Here is a 22,575-nt window from a genome sequence, read left to right as displayed (position 1 = left end):
GAGGACTAAGGTGTCAAGGAGATAATTGTGTGATCATAACACACAATGTTCAACTGTGCTTCCAGAGTTAATAGATAATTGTTTTTACTTGGCCCTCTTTGGTTGGTGGAATTTGCTTTCACATTAACAAATCCATTTACTTTAAATGTCATCTTTCCCCGATTGTAAAAGTTGTTCACCTCTTTTGTAGAAAATTTGAAAAAATTCAAAGAAGTCTAAAAAATACTATCAGAATGATCAGTCAAGGCTTATCAGTGCTAATGGCTTCATATATTTCCTTCTAAATTTTTTCCTCTGGATTTTATACACATAAATTTGAAATTTTACTATGCATAATTTTATTTCCCGCATTTTCACCTAATATTATATGAAGAACTTTTTTTCCACGTCAGATGTTCTTGACAAACACAAATTTTGTTAGCTGTATTTGTTCCAACTATGGAATACTGAAATTATTTAATTGTACCCTGTTTTAGAAATTTAGATTTAAAAAATATTTTCAGTATTTTAAAAGATGCGTATTAATAAATATCTTTTTGCATATATCTTTTTTATGCTCTTGATTCTTTTCTTTTTCTTCTTTAAATTCAATTTTATTTTTATGAAAATAATACATGTACTTAGTTTAAAAGATTTCATCAAGATATATGAAGCCAAAAAATAGCCCCTTTTTCCTTCACTCCTTGACCGCAGCTGAAGTCTGACTCCCCAAAGGCAATTACTTCAAGTTTTTTAGATGTTTCTTCTGGCTTTTACCTAACATGTCAAAATGTGCTATTATTTCTTCAAAGTTAGGACTTATTTCTTCACTTCTTACTATGGAAAATGGGAAGTCATCTGTTAAGTTATCCTTCCTGCCCCTAACACACACACACACACACACACACACACACACACACACACACACACACACACACGCACTTTCCTTTTCTCCTCCTAATAGAGTTATATCACCGTTATTGGTTAAATATGTGGTTTTTATATTATTGTCATTTACATATTGTACATATATGAACAATATTTATATAAATATTGTTGAGAACTGAGCCTAATATGTTATTGTGATTTTATTTCTCTGTACAATTTTATAGAATTAACAGTTATCCCATTTTTCATTTGCTGCATTTTCTATACTTCAATCATTTTTTCCTTCAAAGTATCTCTAAACAACTGTTCTCAACATGGTCAGATACATCAGACAATCTCTCAGTTTCTCTTTCCTTCCCATGAGATGTCCCTTCCTCAGTTCTTCATTTTCCTGTTGCAACTGAGAGTGGTTGCTTTTGAGCCTACTGTACACCTAGCACTCAGGATTTTATTCACCATCTTCCTGGAGAATTTCATTCTTCTCTCTCCTATATTGGTTTCCCTGTTTCTTAGGTCCCGTGAAGTGTCTAGCAATCCTTGAATTTTGTTCATACTTGAGAGATAGGCTCTAAAAAGCTTATTGGATGCTCTGATCATGTGGGCAGTGCTTGTTTGTAGTGCTTTCTGGAAAGGGAAGATATTTTCCTGGAAAGAGTGTTACTGAACTAGGTTCATTTTGCCCATCTAGCAGCAAGCCAAAATGCTGAGGTGCCGGGGTTTGCAGCAAAGAGAGGGTTTATTAGGCAGCTAAGCGAGGATACAGGAGAACAAATCTCAGATCCATCTCCCTGAAGGCAAGGGTCTTGGGGTATTTATTGGATAAAGAATAAAAAAAGCAGGGTGGCCTGAGGCGTGGGAGCCTGGGGAAAGGTGACTGGAAAAAGGTGTGGGGAATCGTTGTTCCAAAATGGAGGCACTTAGCATGATCTGAGGGTGTTTTCAGCCCTCTGACGTCAAAAGGTCACCACATTTGCACATTGGAGCAAGTTGGAGGGGAAGGGGTCCTCTCCAGTCTTGACCAGCTAACTCAAACTAGACACCCCTGACACCAAGTTCCTGGAAAACAACTCGGGCAAACATCTTATTGTTTAGGCTACGTGCTGCTTGGAGTACATGCAAATCTTTGGTAGCAACAATTAAAACGACCTTGGTTAGTGAAGGCAGGTGAAAGGGATTTGACTAATGAGTACCCATGTTTCAAGAGTGCATAGGAGGGAGAATTTTGAAATCTTGATTATAGTTTGGAAATCACTTTCAGAATGTTGAAATTCAATTCATTCTGATTTCTGATCATTTTGCATATGGTCTTTTAAAATTTCCCTTCTCTTTATAGAAATTTTTAGTTCTCTTTATCCCCAGTGTTCTGAGATGTCATATGTGAATTTTTTTTTTTTTTCCATTTATCCTGCTAGGTACTTGATAGGCCCTTTCTAGCAATCCAGATCCTTCAGTTTTGGAATAATATTTCTTTCTTAATTTCCTCTCTTTCTCTCTTTCAGAAATTCTGTAATTCAGATATTGGAGCGCCTGAACTAAGTGACTGATTCCTTAATTTTCTCATGGATTTATTTCTCTTTTCCATCTTTTTGCTTTTTTGTTTTACATTTTGGGAGATTTCTTTCCAGCCTTAAATATTTATCTTCCAGGAGTTCTATTTCAGTTATAAGTTTTTCCTATCATGTTGTCAATATCCAATCACTTATTTTTATTCCTTGAATTTCACTTTTAACATCATTTTATTCTTGTTTCATGAATGGCCCTTTCTCACTGTTCTCCCTGAAGATACCAATTATGGATTCTCGGAAGTTTATTTTTCTGACTTGTTTTTGATTCCTTTGATCTCCTTTCTTTTGTTTATTTGGCGCCTGCCTTTCACATTGCAGGCTTTTATCAAATGATCCATGAATGTTTATTCACATTTGAGAATTAGGCTCTAAAAGCTGGTTGGAAGATCTGAATACATGGATGGGGGCTTGCTTGCATAGTGGGAGATTGAGCAGGGATCCTCTGGTTTCATTAAATAAGCCCCCAATATTAGTATCTGTACATCTTTTTCAATTTTGTTTCTTCAAGGAAAACTCCTCCAGTATCCTGCCTGGGGTCATATGTCTGGATTCCTGGATACTGAGAACATTTTAGTTATACTCCTACTTTAGGCTTTTTGCATTTGCTATTCCCTTTGCCTAGAATGGTCTAAATATCCATATGGCTTGCTCTTATCCCTCCTTCATCTTTACTAGAATTTCTCCTTCTCAGTGAGGCTTTTGTTGTCCATTCAGTCTAAAACTGCCTCCAACCCCCCAACAACCCTCGATACACATGCTATCTCTTTTCTCCACTTAATATTTCTTCATGTCATGTAGCATGGTGCATATTTTAGTTACATGTAGTTATTTTTTTTTATTAACTGTTTTTCTCTAATGGAATATAAGATTCATGAGGGCAGGTATTTTTGTCTATTTTGTTGACTTCTACATCTCCAGAATCTAGAACAGTGCCTGGTACATAATAAGTGATCAATAAAATTTGCTGATTAATCACTAGATTAATATATATTACATTCTTGCAATATTAAAAATCTATCTTATCATTGGTGATTTTTCTTATCACTTTTATGCTTTGAAAGTTCTTTTCCATCTATATAGTTATATGTATTTTCTTTCAGCTATTTTCTGCTGTCATTATTTGGACCTTTTAAAGTTTATTTTGGTGGTAGGGTAAGAGAATCTAACATTCCTCTTCTCCTTTCTTACTTTCCTCTTCTCTTTTCTTCCTTGCTTTCTTTTTTATTTTTACTAGTAAACTAATTTTCCCATCAGTTTTTTGAGAAATAACCTCTCTTCCCTAAAGTGTTTGGACAATTTTATTTTTAGAGTTATAGTTACTTTTGCAACCTTTAAATATTACTTTGTGTAATATATATATTTTTAACATCTTTATTGGAGTATAATTGCTTTACAATGGTGTGTTAGTTTCTGCTTTATAACAAAGTGAATCAGCTATACATATACATGTATCCCCATATCTCTTCCCTCTTGTGTCTCCCTCCCTCCCACCCGCCATATCCCACCCCTCTAGGTGGTCACAAAGCACTGAGCTGATCTCCCTGTGCTATGCGGCTGCTTCCCACTAGCTATCTATTTTACATTTGGTAGTATATATAAGTCCATGCCACTCTCTCACCTCGTCCCAGCTTACCCTTCCCCCTCCCCATATCCTCAAGTCCATTCTCTAGTAGGTCTGCTTCTTTATTCCCATCCTGGCCCTAGGTTCTTCATAACCATTTTTTCTCTTTTTTTTAAGATTCCATATATATGTGTTAGCATACGGTATTTGTTTTTCTCTTTCTGACTTACTTCACTCTGTATGACAGACTCTAGGTCCATCCACCTCACTACAAATAACTCAATTTCATTTCTTTTTATGGCTGAGTAATATTCCATTGTATATGTGTGCCACATCTTCTTTATCCATTCATCTGTTGATGGACACTTAGGTTGCTTCCATGTCCTTACGATCACACCACATAGTTTTATTTTTTTATTTTTTTATTTTTTTAATTTGAGTCCTCTCCCTCTTTTTCTTGATGAGTCTGGCTAATGGCTTATCAATTTTGTTTATCTTCTCAAAGAACCAGCTTTTAGTTTTATTGATCTTTGCTATTGTTTTCTTTGTTTCTATTTCATTTATTTCCGCTCTGATCTTTATGATTTCTTTCCTTCTGCTAACTTTGAACATCACATAGTTTTAGAATATTAACATCCTGTATGTAAAGATTCAGATCATTTAAATAAATATGCTAACTTAACTTGTACTTTATGAAGTTACTTCTGTTGTCCAATTTCTGAAGCAAATATCTTTTTTTCTCTTGAAAATCCTAACTGTACTTATAATTTTGTAAAGTGTCACGGGACTAATGATGCTATAGAGCTGTAGACGTGCATTGTGGATTTAGTTAACTCAAATGAAGGCAAGTTTGTGTGTTGTTGTTGCTTTCTATGCTTTCTCTTGTTTTTCTCCCTTTAAGGTTCATAATAGCCCTAAATGCCTTGGTTCAGTGTATTATTGTTATCGGTCGATCAGCTTGTTCTTTTCAGACCAAGAGGAAATTCGAATTTATGGGCATGAAATAAAAAAGAATGGAATCAGGTAAGATATGATAAATGATATAATGAAAATAATACAACGGATTAACAGAATTTCTAAACATCTCACTCTGGAAGTGAATGTGGAGGAAGGGAGAGGATTTCTTCAATAGTAAACTTTAAGTTATAGCATAAAGACATAAAAATTTCAGTAGGCTCCAAAGCCATCCAGGTGGCCAGGAATCTAACAGTTTAGCCTCCCTAATGTTTGTGCAGGATACAAATATACTTATATAGGTAGAGGTAAGATTATTACATCTACTTGTAAGAGAGATTCAGGAGAAATCCTCATAGTTCAACTCAAATTATTTTTGCCCCCTTTCTTAAATCTTTTCCTGTTTTTTTTTTTTTTTAAACAGAAAATCAAAATAAAACTAAACCTCTGAAAATCCTTTCCAAATTTGTGTGAATGAGGTTTGGGTGTCACTTAGGATTTTCTGTTAGTGTTCTGACGAAGAGTTGAGAGTCAATAAATAACTGGTCTTCTTGAATAGGGGCCCACTTGTAGAACTGAAACTTTAGGGGAAGCAGATGTTTATTTATTTGGTGGAAGGTTTCGTACATTTTAAACTAGAAGTACTGTGGAAAAATCTACCATCCAATCTAAATAAGTATAGAAATACTCAATTTTAAGTTACCCCCCATCCTTGACACACTCTCTATCCCTTTTCTCTGCTTAATATTTCTCCTTCATGTCATCTAGCATAGTACATATTTTAGTTACATTTCATCATAAATTTTATTAACTGTCTTCCTCTAATGGGATATATTTCATGAGGGCAGGTATTTTTTCTGTTTCGGCTGACTTATGCTGAGAAAAGTAAATTGTGTAATAGCTCAATTCTATCCATCATTCAGAATTCACCAGCAAGTGTTTGAACCTTGGGAATTTTTTCCAGGGCAATGGCTATACCAACCTATGTGCTTTGTTTTCAGTTTAGATTCCTCAGGAGGCAGCAGATGATAGCAGGAAGGGCTTTGGATGAAGCACCAGGGGAGCCAGGCACTGACCCAGGTTTTGTCATAGTCAGGCAACCCCAAGCAGCCCCTCTGCCTCTCTTGGGCTTATTTTCTTCATCAACTGGGTTCTGTACTTTTCATTTTCTTATAAAAGAAAGATTATCCATTTGAATGGGAAGGTAATGCACTTACATATGTATTTCTTGGAGCTGAATTTAAAAAGTGGTTTAGGATTTTTATATGGGATTTGGGATAACATAGTGGGCACTTAAAATTATTGTTTTATAAAACAAAAACTCCATTTAAGTAGATTTTCAAGAATACTAACCCTTTGTTAAATATAGGACATAATATTTAAATTTTAACTCAGAAAAAAAATTTCTTTGAAGATTTCCATTTGTATAATAGAAAGAAGATGGTTTTCTTATTATTCAGCTAAATTGCTTATAATAATGCTATACTGGGCCTAGGGCCTATCTCATAGCAGATGCTAGAGAAATGTTTACCAAAATAAAGTCAAATGTGTTTGGCTCTGCACATCATACTTTACCTTTCTGGACTTCAGTTCTCTCCCCTGTGAAATGCAGGGTTTTGGTACATATGAACCTGTGAATAATTTTCAGTATTAATCTGTGCATTCAGTTTAGTTTGCATTGTTAATGTTTCAAGTTGCATGGAGGTTTTCTTAAACTTATGGGAGATTATCTAATTTTTAGTATCATCACCCATCTCTACTAGCATCTTTTAATGTATAGACACTTGGATAATCACAGTTATGCACCTTTTGTTTTCAAAAATTGTGTATTTAATCAAATTTACTATGAAAGAGATCAAGTGACAAATGACCAAACCAAGGAATACCTGCAAAAGAACAACTATACCTTGCCGCAGTGAACATCCCATTGCTATGGAATATCTTTATAAAACATGACTCACTTTTTTTAAGTATAGCTTTTATAAACTTGCAAACTTAAACAATATTATTCGTACTAACTTTTACTAGGAATTGAAAATGAATTTCTTATGTTTATAATTTTTAATAAGAATAGATTATGACAGTAAAGTCATTTATTCTCTGGTATAAATTCTAGTTATTTTCCTATTCTTATAACTAAATCTTATGACTAAAAAATTATCTGCACACATACTTGTGCAAATGATTACAGATATTTTGAATTGTTTCTTTAGGGACTATCCCTTTGTTAATGAGTATGTTTAATTTTATAGTTTTTATTTCATGTAGCCATATTCTTACTGGAAAGGAACTCACTAATTTGAAGCTTTTGAGAGAAATGTATAAATGTATCTACTAACCTCTCACCTCACATTATTCAGTTAGCATGGCTAATTTTCTTCTGTCCTCTTATGTCTCTCACTTCCTCTGTATGTGTACATGCTTGTGAAAACTGGAAAGACTAGATATTGGATCAGGAGTTTAAATATTCAATGTGACCCTTGCTTAAATAGACCAAATTGTATGCAACTTAAAAATTATGAATATAACCCTTATGAATACTGTATGGAAAGTATTTTTTATTCCTAATAATGTGCTTTGCAGCATTAAAAATATAAATTATAATTAACATGCCTAGACATTTTTCTTTTGGAAAACAATGACTTGTACCAAGGTGACATTTTGGGAATAGAAGCTCTTATTTCTTTACAGCCAAGTTTAAAACAAAATTAAACAAAATCATCACTCAAAAATGGTTTACATACTTTGAGTATTGTTTGTTCTTACTTCAAAATTGTTGAGCAGCATTTTTAGATTATCTTAAACTCTCTAGATAAAAATATAAATACATTCAGCTCTCATTATTCTAAATAGACAAGGTTATTTTCCAGATTTTAAAAATCACTGATATTTAGCAGAAGTATGCTTTTGGTTGTTTGAAAGAAGCATCCAATTATAAGTATAAAATCTTAATCAGTATGCAAAAATAGGTATCATTTTTGCTGTCTTTTTATTTCAATATTAAAATTTCAAAAATGTTGAAAATCTAACTGCATAGTTTATTCAATAATTTTGAATAATAATTATCTTTTATTTAATTCTCAGTCACTTCAAGAAAGAAATAGATCATCTGTAATTGATGTTTCTTCATAATTCTTAGATTGCCTTTGTTCTATTTTTCAAGTTTAACATTGCCTCAGACAATTGGACAGATTTTCATTGAGAAACTAGCTGACTATATTCTGGTGAAAACAACCTTTGGTTTTTCATTGGCTTGGGATGGAATATCTGGAATTTACCTGAAGCTGTCTGAGGAGCATAAAGGGAAATCATGTGGCCTATGTGCAAACTACAATGGCATTCAATCTGATGATTTCATCATTCAGCAAGGTAAGTGGAGCAGAAGAAATGGGTGGGTACTTCTGAGCTCTTCTTCCTTCACTGATCACTCTGTTTATACCCAGAAGGGTACAACTTGTCCTAGGTTGGGTAAAAATAGTAGCTATCGCTTGCCTGCTTATGTGATTTTAAGTGAAGCTTGAACAGGAAAATATTTTTGTGTCATTCTTGAAAGCCATGAGCTAGCTTACATTTACTAAATTAATACAAGTCAGGTCTTACTCACGTAACAAATACTAACTGAGCACTTACTTTGTGTCTGGCACTGTTGTAGGAGCTTGGGATATATCAGTGAAAAAAAAAAAACTTCTCCCTTCTTGGGACTTATATTGACATTTTAGTGATTCAGACCCATTTGGGGCAAGCTTGTCTACTTTTGGGCAACAGGTATTTTGCTTCCAGTCTTGATAGGAATAAATTAAATGACTGCCACATAATAGTTTTGTAAATACAATAAAATGTGAGCAGAATTTATAAAAGTTGAGTAATAACTTGGGAATGGTTTTTGTCATGTATAATGATGTACATATCATTCATTCATCTATTCATTATAAGTCATGAAACTAATCCCAATGAGCTGTTAAAAATGGGTTTTGTTTCAATATGGGTACTAGTTTGCAGTGGCAACAAAATAAGAGAATTACAGGACACAATCATGATTTAGGTCCACATATAAATGTGCAATAAAAAAGAATACTGTTCTTAGTACCAGAAGACCTACCTGGCTTTGAATCTTGTTCAGCTCTTACAAGTTTTATAATTTGAGGCATCTCAATTAATCTCTCTGATACTCAGTTTCTTCAGCTGTAAAATAGGGATTAAAATAATTTGGAACTCGGAGCATTGTTAATAATAATAGCATAGCTTGATACCATTTAGTAGTAGTTAATATGAGTACATAGCTGTATTATTCCCAACTCTTACAACATCCTGTAAGGTGGGTGTATTTTCTTAATTTTACAATGAAGACACAAGGTGGTGTGCCCAATGTAACACAGCTTGTAAATGGTGCTATCAGAGTTGAGTTACAGATCCAGCTGGCTCCCAATTCTGTTCTTAGATAAATGTGAGAGAAATTGACTTTTAATCTGTAATTTAATCTGTAATAATACTGTTTGTTTTATATTATAAAATTAATAGAGAAGAGTTGCCCATATGTTGTGTTTTAAGGGAATGAAAATCCTACTTAGAGTGTGGGTTCTGGAGTCAGACTGTGGGATTCATATTCTTCTTTGCCACTTGTTAAACTTTCTAAGTTTAACGATATACTAGTAGTGTATACTTCATAGAGTTGCAAGGATTAAATGAGGTAATCCCTGTAAAATACTTAGTACAGTGCCTGGCTTGGCACATAGTTAATACTGAATACATTTTAGCTAATTTATAATCATCTCCAAGTGTTCTCAATCAGCCTATAATGGAGCTAACGTGAAAATGTTTGATTAAAGACATTGCTTTAAGAGGCTCTTGTCAAAATGCAAACATTTTCCCAGGATGCATAATGCTTCATCAGTATTAGTTTACTAGTAGCTAAAGAGCAGGACTTCAAGGAGTCAATTTTCTTACATGCAAAATGGAGATAATAATAATGACCCTTAGAGCGTCCCAGCCTCTGAGAATCTAATGAGAAAATGTAAGTGAAAGTGTTTAAAAGTCTGTGAGCACAGTACAAATGTACAGTATTGTACATTTAATCATGAAATGGTGTTTTGCATCCAGTTGGGTATTTAGAATGAGAGAGTTCACAAACTTGGAATCTTGAGACTATATTAGGAAGTAGGGTTTTGGACCCAGGCAGAACCAATCAGATGGCAGTTATTGATTTCTTTTTCTTCTGTATCAAAGCTTTATGAAAAAAATAATACTCAATTCAATTCTCAATGTTAGAGTTAAAGACTGCCATGGGCAACTTCCCTGGGGACATCTAGGGAACATGGTATAGAAGTTGGGATAGAAAATAGCATCTGCTCTTGTTAGAGGCAGAGAGACTCAGATTAGGATTTGCGTTAAGAGTCAGACAGACTTTGATAACCTGGTACATAAAATGGTTGCTTACAGTGAGATAATTGGGCAGCACACAAAGGGGTGTTAGCAGCTTATTTGTGGGAGAAGACCGGAAGGAGGCAATTTGACTGAATTACGGCTGAACTGGCAGAAGGCAAGAAAGACCCTGGAAAGTACATGGAAGGAGCCTAAAGAGAGATTTCAGCTTTTTCACAATTTTATTTAGTGCACAGAGTAAAGCAGAATGATAAAAAAACTAACATGATAATTTATAAGGATGTGACTAGAACCTGCTTTCCGATTTTCTCTCATACCGTAATAATGCAAAAATACGTCTACAGGTGAGCTGTATTACCTTTAGCTTAAAGATGCCTAGTATTTTCTTGAAACCCAGCCTGTACTTTGCTGATTAGATAAATCTTTAGAGGCAGAGAGGTAGTTTGATTGAATCCCATTGAATTAATAATTTCTTAACAGTGATTAAAATTGTATTTCTCTTTGCATTCCTATGCATTCTTCAGGCATGACTTCACAAAGAAATGAGCCTTTTCAGAATTTCTGTAGATATAGAAATATTTAAATTTGTTGTCTAGTTGAGATTCTGGTTCCATAATTCATGTCTATAGCTAGCTACTCATAGAAGCCCTGATTTACTCTTGTTTTTCCCAGCATAATAATTAATACTGCCTCTCTTTCACTCTTAGAAGTGTTCCAATATGGACAGTAAATTGCTCCGTTTGTAGTACATTTTATATGAAACATTTTAATTTTAGTTTTGCAGGCTCCCAGACCACCGACTGATATGGATTTAAAGTCTCATAGTAACCAACATTTGTGACTTTTTTGTTAATGCAATGTAGTGAAAACAGCTGAATATGTGGTTAAAAGCTGGAATTAAAGTGAACTCTAAGGGATTGCCCAGGTTGTTTAGTTACATTAAAATTTGTGCATAGATATGGAAATAGGTGGGCCTTTAGGAAATATTTTTGATTCTGCAGACCTTTAAAATATGATGATGCTTTGAAATGAAATGTGACTATAAATTTACTTAAAAGGAACATCAGTTTTTCCTTTTAAAAATAAGTATATTAGACCAGACCCACGCTTGGTTCAGGGTGTAGCATTTCCAACAATATCAGAGATAACAAAGTGGACCAAACATCTAGGACTCTAATAATCTATTTAATAAATATGGAAAACTCCCTTGTATTTATTCGTTCACTTATTTAGCAAATATACTTTGAGCACCTACTCTATACCAGATAGTAAACTAGGGATCCAGCAATAGGACAGCTTAGACAAGCTCTCTCCCTTCATGTAGTAGAAGGCAAAATAATTAGACAAATTAAAATATAATTTTTGTGAGCAATAGTAGCCATAAAAAAGGGGGAAAAAGGAGACTAAGTGACAGAACAGTGTATGTTTGGTGGGTCTAGATCACGTGCCAGAGGAGGCTTCTCTGAGGAGGTCATATTAAATAGATGCCCACACGAAGTAAGGGAGACAGCAGAGGGAAGATTGAGGTGGGAGAAGAGTGATTTCCAAGGAGGAGATGCAAGAGCAAAAGCAGGAGCAGGGTGGAAATGAGCTTGAGTGAAGAACATTATAAAGCTTGTATGATTGGAGTAGGTTGAGCAAAAATAGGAGTGGAAGATGTAGGAGGGATAGGGTGGGGTAGAGTGGGTGAAACAGGTGGGGAGTTGGGGGAGTGCAGAGGCCAGATCAAAAGAGTCTTCCAGGCCCCTGTAAAATGTGGGATTTTATACTAAGAGCGCAAAGCATTCTTGTAGATGAACTTTTACAATCTTCCCCAAAATTGGTAGTGGTAAGTAGACATCTTCCTATCTTGCAGATGCTGAGATAGAATGGTGAACCATTTGGCTTGCAGTTTTTGATTCTAGTGGTGCAGTAGCTTGTCATCAGTGGTGGACCTGCGGCTGTGTAAATCTCAGTGGTGGAGATGCTAACACTCAAACATGAAGGCTGTCAGGTGGAACTTCGAGATGTCATCTTGTTTGGGTCTGTGGAGTCCTTGAGACTTCAGATTCAGCCCTTGTCTGAATGTGGGACAGGATTAATTTTCATGTCAGACCCTGAACTTGTCCTCAGGCCAGATAGAAGGCCCAGAGTGCTCACCACCAACTGCCTGTTTGTTGCTGCCGCATAGTAGCTCCTGAATCTTGCCTCTGAATAATGCTGGGATGGGATCAGGATTCTTACTCTGTCCCGAGCATCTTTAGAAACACTATTCATCATATTCCAATGGGATGAATTCACTTCTTAGTACCCTCTTCTCCAGGTGTCTTTTCCATTTTTTCATTGTCTGTATGACCATCCTCTGAAATCTCCACAGGGCTCTAGGTACCCAAAAAATGGAGCTACAATTTTAGTAAGGTTCTGACTTATGTCAAATAGAATGAGAGGGCTGTCTGAAAATTTTCATACCAAACTTTGACTTATGTTTCTTAATTTTATGCATATTTTTCCTCCTCTCTGCAGTATAAACTGCAGGCTTTACTGGTATTCATTTTGTACCACTCACTTTCAACCCTTCCCCATTTTGCTTCAATGAAGTTTGCTTTCTCTTTCCAATGGTATTAACTTTTATTTGGTACTTAAACTTTGTTCAATTTATTTTTATTATGCTGAAGTAATGTTATAGTCTAATATCATTGGTAATTATAAAGCTATTGAGTTTAACTTTTTGACCAGGAAGTTTATGTTGGTGAACTGTGTCTTTGTGGAAAGTGATCCTATTATACATATTTTTTTGTATGTGTTTGTGTGAAATAGAGGACTATACAGAAGACATTGCTATGTTTGCAAATAGTTGGTTGGTGCAGACTCCAGATGACACCAAATGTGTACCCACACCCTCAGATTTTCCAAATCCATGCTCCAGTGGAATGCCAGCATTTGAGGTAAATATGACGTGAAAAATTTAGCCATGTTGGATACACCACACATATACCGTATTTGTATATTTAACACTAAGCATTTTTAGCGTAAATACTACATAAACACTATTAAAATCAGGAAATGTAATGCAACAAGAATAACTTTATGATTATTTCAAAAATGGTGAATACAATGAGTTTCATAAAAGTAGTACTCATTATAAAAATATGTAGTTAGAAAAATATTGTTAAAATTTATAAGCCTACATACTTTCTCTTTCCTAGTAAGAACAGAGCGTCTTGCAAACAGATCAGTAGAAAAAAATGAGAGTACAAACATATCATTATGTTCTGCTGACCACCATCTTTTTCTGCATAGGCAATCTTCTTCAAGTGTCAGATACTGTTGCAGTTTCCCTTTTTGAGCTGCCATGAATATATTGACCCATATTTATATATTGCCAGCTGTGTTAATGATCTTTGCAAGTAAGTGAAATGATTTTATTTGCAATAAAATTTTCTTTATCCAAAAAGAAGAGCAAAAACCATTCTATAACTTCATCATCTCAGCAGTTCACAAAATGTAATGGGAAATGTAAAACATAAGCTGTACTAACAGCTATTAAAAGCTTACTGGATAACAGGTACAGTCTGAGTGTTTTATATTAACAGCATGAACAGAATACATTAGTTCTTATACACTTTTTGTGCCACTGACCCCTTTTGGGAATCTAGAGAGGCTATAGGCTCTTTTTCAAAATAGTGTTTTGAAATGCACAAAATAAAACATATAAGATTACAAAGGAACTAATTATATTGAAATAGAATTACTGAAATAGTAAAAGAAATGAATTTCTGATCCACGTGCTCTTTTATATGCATTTCAGGTCTAATAACTAATGTAGTTTGATATAGTGATGAGTATAAACAATATTTTGAGATATCTGAAACAATTAAATGAGAAATGAAAATATGGAAAAATGAGATATGAGTTACATTGATGACAAAGTTACAGATTCTGCTAAGAACATTGTGATGTGTTGCCCACGTGTGTAACTGAAAGAAATGCTAAATATCAGCTGGAGATTAGCGAAAATAAACATGTAGTATTTTTCACATCCAAGGTCACAGACTCCTGCCTTCACTCCCGGGTTAAGAACACGTAGACTAAGGTGGTTGTCTAGGGAACAAATTTAGTGAGACTCATCATAATGTGTTCATCAATGTAGAACTTATAAATTACCCATTATTGAGGTGAAGTCCTTTTTATTTTAGTTTTTCAAAAATTTACCAAGTGGGGGGCTTCCCTGGTGGCGCAGTGGTTGAGAATCTGCCTGCCAATGCAGGGGACACGGGTTCGAGCCCTGGTCTGGGAAGATCCCACATGCCGCGGAGCAACTAGGCCCGTGAGCCACAACTACTGAGCCTGAGCCTCTGGAGCCTGTGCTCCGCAACAAGAGAGGCTGCGATAGTGAGAGGCCTGCGCACTGCGATGAAGAGTGGCCCCCGCTTGCCGCAGCTAGAGAAAGCCCTCGCACAGAAACGAAGACCCAACACAGCTAAAAATAAATAAATAAATTTATTAAAAAAAAAAAAAATTTACCAAGTGAAAGATACATGCACCCTGATATTCATAGCACTAATAACAATCGCCAAGACATGGAAGCAACCTAAGTGTCCATCGACAGATGAATGCATAAAGAAGATGTGGTATTTATATACAATGGAATACTAGCCATAAAAAGAATGAAATAATGCCATTTGCAGCAACATGGATGGATCTAGAGATTATCAGACTAAGTGAAGTAAGTCAGAAAGAGAAAGACAAATACTATATGGTATCACTTATTGTGGAATCTAAAATATGACACAGGTTAACTTATTTATAAAACAGAAACAAAGACATAGAAAACAAACTTATGGTTACCAAAGGGGAAAGGGGGTGGGGAGGGATAAATTAGGAGTTTGGGATTAGCAGATACAAAATACTGTATATAAAATAAACAACAAGGTCCTGTACAGAGCAGGGAACTATATTCAATATCCTGTAATAAACCATAATGGAAAAGAATATGAAAAATAATATGTATATATATGTATAACTGAATCACTTTGCTGTACACCAGAAACTAACACAACATGTAAATCAACTATACTTCAATTAAAAAAATTACCAAGTGTATGTGATTAGCTATCTTGAATGTTCAAGAATATCTCAAGAAATTTTTATGTTTGCATCTTTTAAGTATCCCAAGAAGTTTAAATTGTACATGGGAACATTGCTGTAAAGGACCAAACTAATTTTTGGTTGACTAAAACCACTGAAATTATATCTTGGGTAGCTTGTTAAGAGGTCTAAGTTTATCAAAAGTGAAAACAGAGGGGAAAGGTTGAGGTAGTGTGAAGTTATTTATAATCACTCTGCTTTATTTAAGATTATTATAAAAATAATGAATGTAATAATATTTTCCAGATATTAAAATGAGATTGTTTGAGAAACTTGTTAATTTTGAATAAAGTACAGTTATACCTTTATTTGTATGTATAGTCTCAGGGATTTCTGAACTAATGCAGGAGCTTTGAAAGAGCATTCCCTCTGCCTAAAATATTGAGTATTTTACAACATTCTGTCCTCTATTTGGTTTTATTTTTCATTTAAGTGCTATATTGTTCTATCTCTGTTCTATCACTTAGTCTTTTTTGTGGATCTCTGTAGGTAGTCCATTGTCCTTATTTAGCCATCTATATGGAATTAACAATTGTTCTTATTCCATGGTGACTCATTCTGGGACCATTCTCCAACAGTCTTTTCACTTGTCTTATCATCTTTAGCACTCATTTCTCAAGTAGGCTGAAGGGAAGGATCATTTGGCAGATCCAGAAAAGTCATTCACCATTTATTAGTTGGGATATTGTTTGGTTGCTTCAATTGCCAAAGTATCAGTGGCTTCGATTCAATTGAATGCTTATATTTCTCTCATATGAAGTCCAAGCTGGCAAGTGGTCCTGGGTTCGGACCATGTGTCTGCTCCATGAGTTTTCCATTGACTCAGTGATACTATTGCTATGTGATCCCCCAGGGCCTAGGGTATTATTTTCAATTTCATTGTCAAAACTGGCTCACCACTGCCATGCTCATATTTTAACCCTTAGGAAGGGAGAAAAGGAAATAGAGGGCTGTCAGCATTTTTAAGGAAGTGATCTGGAAGTTTCATTCACATTCTCACTTTTAACCCTTTGGCCAGAACTTAGAAACATGGGCCATACCTAGAAATAAGGACAGCTGAGAAATGTTGTCCTTGGCTGGGCAGCCATATGCCCAGCAAAAACTTGCAGGTTCTAATACTAAAAAGAAGAGGGAACTGGGCATGAAAAGTAGCTGGCCATACCTACTTCATCTGAAATTTCATCATTAAGAAGTTAACATTTTTGTCTTTGGAAATTTTGATGTATTTAGGCTTTGGATTTCAAAACTTAATTGCTTTCTTTAGGGCAAATAAAAACAGCAGGATGGTGAAGCACCTTTTACTGGTTGAAATCAGCTGACACCTTAAGATACATATTTGAGGTGAAGAGGCCGGGCAGAGCAGGCAGTTAATACCAAAGAAAGGGCTTTATAATGGAATAAGTGGGCATTGATAAAATGGAAGTGAGAAGGTACCAGGGTTAGCCTTTCACTCCCCTCAATATTTCACCCAGGACTATACCTACCTACATTCTTTTTCCCCTAAAGGAGATTCTCTTCATTTCTTTTTCTTTTTTTTTTTTTTTATTTTAAATTTATATATTTTATTTTTTATTTATGGCTGTGTTGGGTCTTCGTTTCTGTGCAAGGGCTTTCTCTAGCTGCGGCAAGCGGGGGCCCCACTCTTCATCACGGTGCGCGGGCCTCTCACCATCGCGGCCTCTCTTGTTGCGGAGCACAGGCTCCAGACGCGCAGGCTCAGTAGTTGTGGCTCACGGGCCCAGCCGCTCCGCGGCATGTGGGATCCTCCCAGACCAGGACTCGAACCCGTGTCCCCTGCATTGGCAGGCAGACTCCCAACCACTAGCGCCACCAGGGAAGCCCCTCTTCATTTCTTATGTTAAAGGACTGCCTCCAGGGATCCTATACCATGATTATATAATTGTGAATCTGCTGAACACAAATTAATTTCCTGCTTAGACTATGATAGTGTATTGAATTCAATTCAACACATTTTCTGAGTGTTTATTCCGAGTTGAGCATTGTGCCACATCTTGGTGAAATAGAAACAATTTATTATGTTGATTTTTAATTTATTTTATTTTATTTTTAAATTTTTTGTTGAAGTATAGTTGATTTACAATATTATATTAGTTTCAGGTGTACAACATAGTGATTCAATATGTTTATAAATTATACTCCATTTAGCATTATTATAAACTATTGACTATATTCTCTATGCTGTACATTACATCCTTGTATCTTATTTATTTTATACCTAGTAGTTTATACCTCTTAATTCCCTTCTCCTATCTTGTCCTGCCCCTCATCCCTCTCCCCAGTGGTAGCCACTAGTTTGTTCTCTGTGAATCTGTTTCTGTTTTGTTATATTCATTCATTTCTTTTATTTTTTTTAAATTCCACATATAAGCGAAAACACAGTATTTTCTTTTTCTGTCTTATTTCACTAAGCATAATACCCTTCAGGTCCATCCACGTTTTTGCAAATGGCAAAATTTTATTCCTTTTTATGGCTGTGTAATGTTCCATTTATAATATTCCATAATATCTTCTTTATTCATTCATCTTTGATGGACACTTAGGCTGCTTCCGTATCTTGGCAATTGTAAGTAATGCTACTATGGCAAAACAAATTTGGGGTGTTTACAGAACACAAAAAAGTGTTGCTGGAGCATGGTGAATGGGAGAGAGAGAGGAGATGAAGTTAGAGAAGTAGGCAGGGTCTAGATTACCTAGAGTCTTAGGGCTTATAGTAAGGAGTATGAATTTTTGCTTGATCTTATCTCATACAACTTAACTATTCCCAGCAGATCTGAATTTACCTTTGCCTTGTCTCTTATCCTACTCTGCTTATTCTTGGTAGGCTGACTGTGCTTTAGCCTGAATTATGTTGGAATGTCAGTTAGTTCATTTGGGATATAATAAATCTGGGGGGAGGCAGTAGTACAAAATGAAAATGCAAGGCCCCCTGTTAAAAAAATCGTTGCGAATTTCAAGATAGTGACAGCAGAGCGTGAAACCGAGTACAGGGTCCAGCTAAGTGAAGGGCCTTTTTAAGAGCAGGACCTTGTGTGACTGACTACACAGGTCACATTCCCATAAAGCTGGCCCTGATCTTGATAAACGTTGCTGAAAAAAATGAATGCCTTCTACTGATGAAAAAAAGCAATGCTGCTGTGAACATTGATGTGCATATATCTTTTTGAATTAGTGCTTTTGTTTTCTTCAAATATATACCCAGGAGTGGAATTGCTGGGCCATAGGGTAGTTCTATTTTTAGTTTTTTGAGGAACTTTCATTCTCTTTTCCATAGTGACTGCCCCAATTTACATTCCCACCAACAGTTTACTAGAGTTCCCTTTACTCCACATCTTCGCCAACATTTGTTATTTGTTGTCTTTTTTGACAACAGGCATTCTGACAGGTGTGAAGTGATAATCTCATTGTGGTTTTGATTTGCATTTCCCTGATGATTAGTGATGTTGAGCATCTTTTCATGTGTCTGTTGGCCATCGAAACAAAAACAATTTAGAAATAGTCGCTGTCCTAGGAACTCAGATTCTAATGGGGCAGAGAAACAGGCCTTCAGCAATTACACATGCTTTAAATGCAAAGTGCAGTGAATGTGGAGGAGAGAACTACTAGCTTTATCAGGGAGTGCCTAGAGGAGATGACAGCTGAGTTGGAATTTGAAGGATGATACAATACCAGTCCTTGAACTTGTCGTGTTTCTGCTTCTAAGAATGCTAAACTTAGCAGCAAGGAAATGCTTCTAATTTTGCCACACCCAAATCAATTGATTTATTGATAAAAACAACTATTATTTAATGCTCATTTTCCTTATTAAAGTTCACATCCAAAATGGAAAAATAAGCTTATTTTCCCCTCAGTAAATTGCGATAATAATTTCTTTCTTGCCCGATTGTTGTTTTTATGCAATGCCAAATGTAATATGCCCAGTAGAGTTCCTAGCATAACATAGTCACAGTAAATAGTAGCTATTTGAATAATAGTTGCATTGGGTTGGAAAACCAATATTCAGTTACTTTGTTAGTTTTCAGAGCCTCCATTAATTGTAGGAAACAATGCACATATTTAAAGTAAATCATAGGTTTAATGTCTTTCTAGGAATTCAACAGTTTTAACTTACCTTGTTTTTCAGAGACTTTTCTTATTCGGAGGTTTAGAATATTTTCTGAGTTTCTGAAGTTTATATGCTCAGTCCTTTTTTTCCTTCTAAAGCTCGGTTAATTGGACTAGATAAGCTGCGTGACTCAATTACAGTAGCACAGGATAAATGCAATTTGATATGGGTGGCTTTGGCTTTTACAACAGAGATACTGAAAATGCTAAGGCTCACAAAATACAACATTCATAAGGTCATTATCTTGAAAGATATTTAACTATTTAATTTGAGTTTCAGTTGGGTTGAAAAACAAGCCCACTACCTTATAAACCCTGTTTAGTTTATAGATGCCTTGTTAATCTGCTTTGGGAATTGGCAGACCTCTTATATTTGTTTGGAGGAGTTTCTAAGGTGATTATAAGAAAATACTTAGAGGTTATTCACTCTTGGCAGCCTTATAAAAGTAACTAGCTTTAGTAATTTAAACCTGAAAGAATTAAAAATCTTCTTTTAAATCTTAAATTAAATGCTATTTATTTAATCTTTCAAAAGTTCTGCAGGTTATTAGAATTGGTTTTATTCCAGCACATATACTATCAAGAGCATGGTATCTTAGAAATAATTTTCATATTTGTTGTTTTTGCTGTGATAGAATTTTATCTGCTGTAATAGGATTTGTTAAATTCTGAAAGATCTAGGATGCTTTGTGTGGGAACAAAAAAATACATACAAGGATTCTGGGAAGAATGTCATAATTAAAATAGAAATCTTTTTCAGTGTAGGTACTCCCTTGAATCAAATGAAAAGTGGCCAAATTATTGAAAGACTTAGATGAAACAATTTACCTAGGCCTTTTTAGCTGGGATCCCATGTTTATCTGTTTTCTGCATTATTGTACGTAACATATTATAATGTATTATATACAAGCTGACATCAGCTAATATTAGAATATTCACCACATACTCAGCATTTCTTGAGATCAGGAGCTCAAAGGTATGGTTCCTGTCAATATTTCCTGTGTGATATTGGATCTGTCTTTTCACTTTTCAGAACTCATGATGATGAGACCTATTGTCGAGCAGCCACCGAGTATGCTAGAGCCTGTTCCCATGCTGGCTACCCTATTCAAGACTGGAGAGATGACTTTCCAGCATGCAGTATGTTTCATTATTTTCTAGCCCTGTGCACTTCTATTAATTTTAGGCTTATCCTAGCACTCAAAACTTACCCTAGTGCTCAAAACTAATGAATTGCAAAGACTTGTTATTGATGCAATAATGTTGGTAAACTTTTGCTTACTTTTAAAACACTGTAATCTTTGCCTTTCTGTGTCTGCCTTACTTCACTTAGTATGATAATCTCTAGGTCCATCCATGGTGCTGCAAATGGCATTATTTCATTCTTTTTTATGACTGAGTAATATTCCATTGTGTGTGTGTGTGTGTGTGTGTGTGTGTGTGTATATACACACCACATCTTCTTAAGACAAATATCATACGATGTTGCTTATATGTGGAATCTAAAAGAAAAAAAAGACACAAATGAACTTATTCCAAAACAGAAAGAGAGTCACAGACACAGAAAACAAACTTATGGTAACCAAAGGGGAAAGGGAGGTGGGGGAGGGATAAATTAGAAGGCTGGGATTAACATATACACACTACTATGTATAAAATAGATAACCAACAGGGACCTACTATAGCACAGGGAACTATACTCAATATTATGTAATAACCTATAAAGGAAAAGAATCTGAAAAAGAATATGTATATATATATCTCTGAATCACTGTTCTGTACACCTGAAATGTACACAATATTGTAAATCAACTACACTTCAATAAAAAATTTTTAAAAACCCAAAAAAACCCACTGTAATGTTTTTGAGTGTTGAATAAAGTTGATTTACAGCTCGCCTGTTTGCCCATTTTAGTTGATAAATGTGATGACAGCTTTGTCCATCGGGATTGTATCAGTTGTTGCCCACCAACCTGCACATTTGAGGAACAATGTCTTGGGAGTAATCTCCATTGTCTTGACGGATGTTACTGCGCAGATGGTAAGTGCTTCATGAAAGAAACCATGTCTGCAGTCATGGAAACTAGTACCCTGTGATCCAGGAATCATGTCTTAATGTCATCTCTCAGGATGTTAGGGCTGTTGTGATTTTCTATCCTTGTAGGATTTGATCCTTGAAGTGACTAGAAGGAATGGCTGATTTTCTTTAATAAAAGGCTTATTCCTTTGTAAATTTCCTAGGAAGTTTGGAACTTTGTCTTGAAGTTACCCATGGCAGATCTTTTGTTCTCTTGAGTATTTAAAGATATTTAATAATTTATATACTTTCACTTTTTAAAGATGAAATCAAGTTCAGAAAAAAAAACCTTCACATTTTGGCAGTACAAGATTTTAGTCCTGATGTAGTTTTAATATTTGAAACTAGAAGTAACATAGTAAGTGATAGAAACGGGATTTAAATCTGCTATACTGATAGACATTTATAAGAACATTGAGGATTTACTCAAACCCTTTTATTTTTACAGATTAAAAAAAAAATAGAATCCCAGAGATGTTAAGTGATTTTCCCGCTGTCATATACTTAATATGAGTGAGGACTACTTGGAACCAGATCTGTTGACCTCAGTCCATTGTTCTGTCAGTGCTACTCTAAGTACTTTGGACCCGTGCCAGGCCTGTTTGTTACCAGCCAATGATGAGATAAGGAGTTTGCCCCAGAATATAAATCCGTGCACCAAAATATAAGTCAATGCTTCTTTCATCTAGAGAGTCTTACTCTGAAAAACAGATCAGCTGCATCAAACAGTGTGCTTAGTAACACTGGTTCGACCACCTTTCCTCATTAGAGAGAAGTACTAAATGCAGTTCTGCTGCACTAGCCCTTTGAGAAGCACTGCTTGGCTCTTTATTCTCTGTGTGATGATAGTGTAAATCTCTCACTTTGACATAAACAGAAATAAAGCCAAGAATATACTTTCTCCCTCTTCTCCTCCCCTCTTC

At 35.2% G+C, this 22,575-nt stretch overlaps 1 protein-coding gene across 4 annotated transcripts in view; it reads left to right on the top strand.

Annotated features, from left to right (window-relative positions):
* Positions 1 to 22,575, top strand: part of OTOGL (otogelin like) — a 156,920-nt gene that overhangs the window by 21,627 nt on the left and 112,718 nt on the right. For all 4 annotated transcript variants that reach the window (XM_082418857.1, XM_082418859.1, XM_082418858.1 and 1 more), the window contains 6 exons: positions 4,895 to 5,016; positions 8,111 to 8,316; positions 13,123 to 13,250; positions 13,606 to 13,712; positions 20,609 to 20,715; positions 21,491 to 21,616. In XM_082418857.1, coding sequence (XP_082274983.1) covers positions 4,895 to 5,016; positions 8,111 to 8,316; positions 13,123 to 13,250; positions 13,606 to 13,712; positions 20,609 to 20,715; positions 21,491 to 21,616 — 796 coding nt within the window. The remainder of the gene's footprint in view (positions 1 to 4,894; positions 5,017 to 8,110; positions 8,317 to 13,122; positions 13,251 to 13,605; positions 13,713 to 20,608; positions 20,716 to 21,490; positions 21,617 to 22,575) is intronic.

Source organism: Balaenoptera physalus, assembly GCF_965194825.1.
Source record: "Balaenoptera physalus genome assembly, chromosome: 13".
NCBI classification, from domain to species: Eukaryota; Metazoa; Chordata; class Mammalia; order Artiodactyla; family Balaenopteridae; genus Balaenoptera; species Balaenoptera physalus.
This window is presented reverse-complemented; position numbering and strand designations above follow the sequence as displayed.